Here is an 8688-nt window from a genome sequence, read left to right on the forward strand (position 1 = left end):
TTTTAGGGGCTTTATTTTTATTTCAGTGTAGTTTTCTGTATTTTGGGGTCGTTTTTGATAAAAAAAAAAAAAGTATTCCACTCGCGCTTGTTGGATATAAGATGATTATAGCCAAGCTGGCGCTATGCGTCTCGGACTATTTACCATCATATCCAACGCGCGCTCGTGGAATATATCTTGATACAAACACTAAATCTCCGTAGTTTAATATCATCTTCCTGTTTTGGTTTTTATTTTTCCCATTAGTCTATCCACAACGTAAAGTCCCATGACAAGGAAAAAACTCGCCACCAGTCCACTGCGTTCATGTCGCACAATGGTCGTGTCGTCATAATTATCAGTTATGACGAAGATTGAAAAATTCGAAGCACAGCGCATGCGGAAATCAACATGTGAAAACCAACATGTTGTCCTTTTTATTTGGTGAATCAGAGCCGTGGCTGTTAGCATCCACAGCTGGTATACTTGGTTTGTTATTAGTTGTGCATTTAATGTTGAGCATAGGTGGACAGCGGAAACATCCAAAACCTGAGGAAGAAAAAATCTCTACGCCTGCGCAAGTCGACCCGCAGATCGAAGTAGTAAAGGTAGGTTAACAAATCCCTACGAAAGGTGTTCAGTTAGCGAGGAATATAAATAGATCTCCGTTGTATATTCGATAGAATAACATAAACTGGCATCAAATAAGCATCTAGATTATCCTGACGACCTTGTTCCAAATTAGGGCAGGCAAGGCAAGGCTATACAAGGCAATTGGCAATGCGCTATTTGAATAGCGTAAGATAAAATATCAAAAGCAAAACTTGCAAAAAACAAACAAGCAAAAACAAAAAAACAAAAAACCTTAAATAAACAAACAAAACAAGAATCATACCGTACTGCGAAAATTTAGCTTTCATGCGCAGCCAAACTTGAAAATATTCACAGCATAATTTCCTGGTCCAGCTAGCCGAAACATTTGTTTTCTTCTCTGCGCGCGCTTAAAATGAATAGAAAACGTGAAAAGGAAAACCGTGGAGACAAGAACTCATTCAAGTTCTCCCAAATTTGCTACGAATGTTTCCTGAAATCTGTGGTAACAAAAAACGATGCAGGAGAAAAGGGCATCTTGATCACATTCTTTTTGGCACAATTCTCATTTGATAAGTGAATAAAGATGTTGAAATTTTAAGCTCGGTAATGAGATGTGAAAGGTGAATTGATCAACATGACAAGAGCGTGGGTGGGACAAAGAAAAAACCTGAGTCCCAGACAGGAATCGAGCCCACGACCTCCCGAACACCAGACGGGCGCTGTATCCACTGAGCTACGAGAACTCATGGAGAGCAAAGTCATTTAACTGAGTTCATATGTGACAGGCGCCTTGCGTACTGCTAGGATCAGCACTGTCGAAGTCATCGTGAGTAGTGATAAGTGAATAAAGATGGTGAATTTTAAACTCGGTAATGAAACAACATGAACTCACTTAAATAACCTTGCTCTCCATGAAGCTCCATGTGTTCACGTAGCTCAGTGGATAGAGCGCCCGCCCGGTGTTCGGGAGGTCATGGTTTCGATTCCTGTCTTGGACTCAGATTTTTTCTTTGTCCCACGTTTGCGTCATGTTGACCAATTTACCTTTCACGATTCTCATTTGGTTTACGTTGAGTTATCATACCTATTTTAGGTATCGTTAGGTGCGCATAATTATTTCAGTTCTTCATAATTTTTTCTTAGCAGGAAGAAAATGAAAGCTCGACGGGTAGTGAAAGTGAAACAGAACCGCTGACCGCCTACTGTAAGAATGGATGCCAAGGCGCATGCGCATGTCCAGCTCTAAACCCATCAATGAAAAACAGCGAGCACACTTTGAGCCCGCATTTATCTTTAAGTGGACCTGACGTACCACCCCCTCAGCCCTTCCCGGAAGTCACTGCGAACGGAAGTCAGAGCAGTCTGCGGAAAAAAAGCAGACCGACTATCCAGCTCTTCAAGGACAAACTTCACGGATATCGCGCAGGAGGTGAACTGGACGGAAGTGAAAAGAGAGGGACTCAATTGAACGGAAGTGGAAGCAAAGGAAGTGATATTCTAAACGGTGAACACAGGACAAGTCGTTTTGCCGAATGGCGGAGAAAGAACTTTGGTAAACGGCGAAGCAGTGAGCAAGTCAGTCAAGCGAGCTCACATCACAAGACTGAATCGCCCAAATCACATCGAGGAAAGAACCGCGAGCACATTTGAGGCTCATTTCGTAGACCCCCCTGGGGCGTAAATTTGGACAGTCTATCTGGAGAGCACTTTTTAGCGTCTGTTTTTTCTTTTGCGTTTCATTTTATCCTCAAACGTTTTACAATCCGCCAGCATTTTTAAATAACATCTACGACTACACCTTTTGAAGAAGTCAGTGATGTCATTTGTTTTGTATTGGAAAACAAATAATTACTTGTTTTATTCGTTTTATTTTCTACACTTTCATATGTGCTTACCTCAACACAATTTAACAGATAATTTAGAAATTCAGTATTTCTACTTTTGAAGAATATCAAAGAGCAAACTCGACATTTTTTTACCGTAATTATTTTCGTTCATATAACTAATACATCCACACGATTATGCTGTCGTATTTATCTTGTGTATTCTTTTTTACTTTCACATACCCACTGTATTTCTACCAATTTTATTTTATTCTGCGTGTCAGGTTTACATTGATCCTCTGAACCGATTTTTGGTGTCATTTTTTAGTGTCATCTTAGCTTAGTAAAGATCTTTTTTTGTCTGAAAATGAATTAAAGATCATCCTATAAACTAAGAGACCTGGTTCGTTTCCATTGGCAAAGTCCAGACCATGTCATGGCGGACAAATTCGCATTTGTAACATGGAAGCAACAACAACAACAACAAAATTAGACCCACATATATTGTGCTAATTAATTTTTATATGGCGCTTTAACCTTATTTTGAGACAGTTTTGATGGTTTCCCAGCGTACAGTAAATTCATTAAATCCAGTAGGCAGTATTAAAAGGCCCCGTTCACACTAATTCGGAGGAATTTGAAAACGCAACAGTCACCGGTCATTTAGGGTTTGTGTTTGAGGAAAACCCGGTCAGGGACTGAAACAACATGATTATTGTGACGCCATCGTTTTCGAAAAGCTCCGTTTTCAAAATGTTTACCGTCCATACGAAAACGAAAAATCGGCGTTTTTAAATTCCTCCGGTTTGAAGAGCGTTTTCGAAAAGCTTCGTTTTCGTGGCGGATTATTGTGGACGGTAGGCCTGACCGCAGAAACAAAGCTACGCTTTCAAATTTCTCCAGTGTAGTGTGGATGCGTTTTGGCCTTTTGTCCGCACTAAAACGACCAAAACGCTGATGAAAACGGAGGCTTACGAAAACGGTTTCAAAAGTGGAGCCTTTTGAAAACGAGTGGAAAATAGCTACTGCTAGTTTCTAAAAGGTCTATAATTGCGTGTTTTAATCATTGTCTTATACATTCTGTACAGTTGCACTCCTTCGATCATCTCTGCCCCTTGAGGTAAACTTATTTATATTTAATGTTTAAATACTCGTCGGGGTTGTCAAAATAAGCCGGCAACCGGCACATTTCACTGGCTATTCCAAATACTGCGCCGGCTACTCCGAATGTTAGTAGGTCAGTTCTGAGCGTGATATTGGAGAAATAAAACGGAAATAAAATTGTTCAGGTACTAATTTGTTTGAACCCAAATTGGATCGGAGGGGACAAAAAAAAGTGCGTGACACGATTCGAAATTGATTTTAAAATAACTTGTCTTTTTGAAAAAGACAAGTTGTTTTCAAGATGATATACTGTGCCAGAGATGTAGTTTTCTTCATGTGCACCTCAATTTTTCAGAGTTTGTAATTGCACGGCATGTAAAGAAAATAAAGGTTGTGACATGCATATTGACCGTAAGCTGTCCAGTTATACATGTCTTCAGTTATCAGTATCTCATAAAGGAACATTCCAGAACTATAAGATCAAATTAAGAAAGCCATCTTCAAATTTGTACAATGTTTGCTGAAAATAGCCTCACATGGCATCTCAGAGAATCATTTTTCAAAAATTTTCCCTCCGGAGGGGGCGACCCCGTTCCCATACTCTCCCCGAAATAAACATGCGCAGTGCGCATCGTGACCAGCCGCTCCGCCGCAAGTTTTCAGTTCAGGCACACCTTAGCTGCCTACTTTTTGGATGGAACCTGCTTCTCAAAACCCTACTGACAACCCTGATCTTCCTTATTATTAACGTCAACTTACAACTTGAGATTGTTTCCTCGTCTCCTTGCTGAATTGGTGAGGGATGTGACCTGGAACAATCTTTGAAAACAGTACTTGAAGTATACTCGCAGTTTTGGACCAGAATACTTAACACTAAAATGATGTAGTCAACAGGCAACTTTGCATACTCCTCAAGTGAGGGAAGGAAACTTGAATTAGGTACATGTAGGTCCAAGATTAGAAAGTTGTAAGTAAGTAAGACCTTATTTTACGAGGGGAACATTTGACAGTAATAAAACTGATAACCTAATGGCCCTCAAAAATTAAAATTTGAAAAAGAAAGAAATCGTAACAATCGTAACAATATTAAAAATAATTAAAATAAAATAATTAAGCCTATATACATCGTAAAATATTTATAAAATGTGATTATTTACAAATTTTTAATTTTGAAATTTTGGTCTGATTGGGCCGTTATCATGCATATCCCAGTTGCTAATTTATCCTGTTCTTGTAGCAGAGCAGCTTAAACCTGTGAATAGACTCAGTGTCCCTATTTGCTGAATAAATAGATGGCCTCGTCTGCCAATCAAGGTGGTCCCCTTTTAATCCACAATTTCAACAAGAGACTCGATGTTTGCGTTGTTTACGCGCGCACCGGTTTTTCAATAATTTCAAGTTTTTAAAGTCAAGAACCCGTTTATGTCCTTCTTTTTGTCTTCTCAGGAATATAATTATCTATTTACATTTAAACTTTCTCCCAAAACTTCGGAAAAACGATAAAAACGTCGCATTTTGTGGACGACCGACAGCTACTGCATTCTAATGGCTGATAGTTTAGGAGTAGCTCAGCCAATCAGATTGCAGCATCTGCATTAGTATACTGGTAGAATTCTACTAATGACCATTACGTGGTAGTATTATTATGGTTGCCTGAAATAATTGTTACTCGAATTTCATTCTGAATGACAACAGCAATAGATCATAGCTAGAGACTATAGATCGATTTCCAAATATAAAAGAAAAAGATGAAAAAAGGGTGATTTTGAAGTAGGAAATTTCTTTATGTTATTATTTTTCCTCACATGATGTAGCTGCTCCAGATTGAGAACCGTGGGCACTGTGAGAGCTGAGAACTGCCTGCAGGATCCGGTTAGAATCTAAATTAATTTTAATAGCCATAAAAAAAAAAAAAAAAATGATTAATTTGATTATTTGAATACTATGTAATAATGCTGTCAGTAAAATTCTTTATTTGGCACAAGTCAGAATAATAAAATACGTAAATAAATAAAATTAATATTCTGAACTAATTTTTGTGTTGTTTTTGTTGTTTTATTGACTGATTCAGAAGTAATCATTACTGAAGGAGAACTAATGGTTATAATATGGCCAACGAACCCAGCTGCATTATTTTGTCTTACAGAAACCTCTGGCAATGCCATCATAATCATAATCACTACTCCAGAACAAGCACTTAGAAACATTGTCGCCATTATTTCAAAACTATGATTTAATTTAATAATTCTTCTTATTAAGATAATCATTGGCACCTTGTACAATCATCTGGATTGAATCTTGCCCTGCCATGTCTGAGGGCTCAGAAGTCTCCACAATAGGATGACCACTGGACTCCTAAAATACAATGGCATTATAGATATAAGATATATTTACAGATTACACTTTTATATTGACCCTGTCACTCCCAGAGTCCATGCTAAATTTATATGAAAAGAGAAAATGCTATTACATATTTTGTGCCTGTGTATAAAATCCCATGGTGTTACCATCTTAATGAAACCTCTCAAGCAGTGCTTTATCCATGATGCTATTCATTTTGTCCGTAATTTTGTCTGACTAGTGTATTTTTTTCAAAAGGCAAGTTATATCAAGGATTTTTCTCAAATATTTAATACATTAACCATTGTTAGGTGTCAAAGGATTTACCTCAATAGTGCATGTAATTGAAGTAAATGCTTACTGTATAGAAAACTGCTGTTCATTTAAATTTCATATTACGACAAAATCTGATAGAAAATTGCACAATTTCAGTTTTTAGTGGACAAAAATCTGGTACCAGAATAACTTTAAGTATTTCACAGTCCTTTTTACATTTTCTTAAAGCTAGAGATATAAATACATGTAGTTCCCTGCAATAACACCGAAAACAATTCATTTCCCATGGGAATGAGAGAAAATGAATTTCGACGTTCTGTAAATTGCACAAACATAGGTAAAATTTCATCATCAGCTTCATTTCACTAGTATTTTCAAGTGTTTCATACAAAGGTCAACATTTGTTTTCAATGCTTGGTGTTGCTACAAATGATTTTTTTGGAGAAGATATTTAAAACAGTCATACAGGAGTTTGCAATACCATGTAAATAATGTTGGTACAAGGTTTTTGACCACTTGTTACTCCAACCTCTGGTGGATTCCATCAAATAGTCATACAGCTGAACAATATTTTGCCTCTTTTGCTCTATGGCTGCCTTCCAGGTCTTCACCTTCTTGTCATAGTTGCATGAAGCCTCCTTAATTTTCATGTTCACTGCTCTCTTTCCAACACACAAACCAAGTCTGGAAAAGCCCTGATGTTATAATGAATTGCAAATACGCGTACCACATCATGATCAATCAAGAGTCTGTCAGTTACACAATCTGTTAATCCACCCCTGACTGAGATAATATGTATAGACACAGAAAAGAGCATGCAAACTTGTTCATGTGCAACAGCACACATGTATGCACTGGATGTAATTCTGGAAAGAGAGGAAGAGAAACAATAATGGCAAACATTAATTTGAACTACAACATCACAGACAAAGTAAGTTAAGCTTGGTTGTGTGAAATGCATGTGGTCATACAGTTACTTGACTAACCCACATGTGCTAAAGCGTGCATACACAATGATAACAGAAAAGAAAACAATTTAAGGAAATGAACCTTACATGTAATTCTTTCTTGTGCGGCCAAGAAAAAGGCAAAGGCCCACCAGGTGCTGAACTGCAGACATCATTTCAGGGTACCTTTCAGGGTATATTTCAGCCAAAAATAATTTGACAGAAGGTAATGTGTCGTTGTAGTCAATTTGCACCTCTTAGGGGTGAAAGAAATTTGAGCTACGTCTACAAAACAGGACCTTGGCCCCTCTTGGGGGTTCTTTTCAAAATTTCTGACAAGTGCCCCATCCTTTTAATATGGAGGTCCCCCCCCCCCCCTGGGATAAATAGTCCGATCATCATCACTATCATTGTCATTATTATTGTTATATTGTTGTGTTCCTACCTCCACACAAGTTCCTTTACGTGAACTGCTTGATATGGCAAAGTGTTCTTGACGTTTGACAGCTCACTTCATTGGCGGTCAGAGCGCTGTTTTAGCTAGTATTCGATTTGCCCCGGTATTCGATGGCCCGGCATCTTTCTCAAAATAACTCTTTCAGTTCCTTTATCTCCTTTAGTTTAACTCAGCGGGAAAATTGCGTGTTTAATTCTTCGCAGCTGCTCCTGGATTAAGCCTTCCCACTCCTCTAATATATTTCCAACCCTCTGCCCACACGTGTCACACACTGCGCGTTCGTCGCCCTCCAAAATTTCCACACCGACCACTGTCTCAAAAATTTTTGCGAATTCCCAACAATATTTCGTTACCTTCGCTTATCCAAAAAAACTCAAGCCCACACAATCTACAGCAATCGACCTCACACTGTGGATCCATACTTCAGAGTTGCATTTTGATTAGGCGCGATAGCAAGGCGGTGCCTACACTGTAATTAGCAGTAATTAGCCGATCGTTTCCACGTTCGGTCGACATAGTTGCGTGGCCCGTGCAACGGCGATTTGCACGTTGTGGAAAGTTTCAGAAGTTGTTCAACGATGGAGGAGAAATAAGCTTAATAAGCTTAAGTAAGCTTGTGTAGTCGACTAGCTTTCCCCGCAACCAAAAAGACCCAAAAACAACAGTGTAGAAATCGCGTACATTAGCTATAAAAATTTACGATACATCTTCGATAAATCAGCCGAGAAAAGTGATGGAAGAGTTTTGCTTCCTAGCCCCCATGATACGGCTTGCGATTTCCTCGGCTTCATTGAATCTCTTTTCCAGAAACTCGATCGATGAAGAAAACTACGTCGTGTAAGTACTTCGTGTAGTACCTCGTGTAGTTCTCCGTGTAGTACTCCGTGAAGTACTCCGTGTAGTACTTCGTGTAAGATGGCGACAGAGTTACCTGGCTGGACCTCCTCGCTGATTGGCCAGAAAAATATTTTTCTGGCTTATCAGCGGAACGGAATTCAACCACTTCCGGAACCTCTTCAGCTCTACAGTTCTTGAAGTAGACTTTCGCCCAAAAATATCGCTCGCTCGAAAATATCCCATCGTCCCGGCTAGTAGCCCCTGGGTCTCCGATGATGCCTTTAACCGAGTTCAGTCATTTATAAATTTTCACCAGGTTTCTAAAATGTAA

General features: G+C 38.8%; 1 protein-coding gene and 1 long non-coding RNA gene across 2 annotated transcripts; one reads left to right on the forward strand and one right to left on the reverse strand.

The window, feature by feature from the left end:
* The first annotated feature begins 209 nt into the window (after positions 1-209).
* LOC149096683 (uncharacterized) lies at positions 210-2276 on the forward strand. Its single transcript, XM_089280949.1, has 2 exons — positions 210-587; positions 1720-2276. The coding sequence occupies exons 1-2, from the start codon at positions 405-407 to the stop codon at positions 2221-2223; spliced, it is 687 nt and encodes a 228-aa protein (XP_089137075.1). The 5' UTR covers positions 210-404; the 3' UTR covers positions 2224-2276.
* Positions 2277-2704: 428 nt separating this feature from the next.
* On the reverse strand, positions 2705-8417 carry LOC110044709 (uncharacterized). Its single transcript, XR_002296142.2, has 4 exons — positions 7509-8417; positions 6598-6982; positions 5774-5855; positions 2705-5380 (listed from the first exon to the last, which is right to left on the reverse strand). It is a non-coding gene; the product is annotated as an uncharacterized LOC110044709 (long non-coding RNA).
* Between the last annotated feature and the right edge of the window lie 271 nt (positions 8418-8688).

The sequence above is a fragment of the Orbicella faveolata genome, unplaced genomic scaffold (genome assembly GCF_042242905.1).
Source record: "Orbicella faveolata isolate gen_17 unplaced genomic scaffold, um_ofav_v1 contig_48, whole genome shotgun sequence".
NCBI classification, from domain to species: Eukaryota; Metazoa; Cnidaria; class Anthozoa; order Scleractinia; family Merulinidae; genus Orbicella; species Orbicella faveolata.

What these genes read in the sequence shown, in the direction of transcription:
- LOC149096683 (XM_089280949.1), top strand. Translation starts at nt 405, where the DNA reads ATGTTGTCCTTTTTATTTGGTGAATCAGAGCCGTGGCTGTTAGCATCC. An exon ending in CGCAGATCGAAGTAGTAAAG is followed by an intron (nt 588 to 1,719) that starts GTAGGTTAACAA and finishes TTTTCTTAGCAG; the next exon opens with GAAGAAAATGAAAGCTCGAC.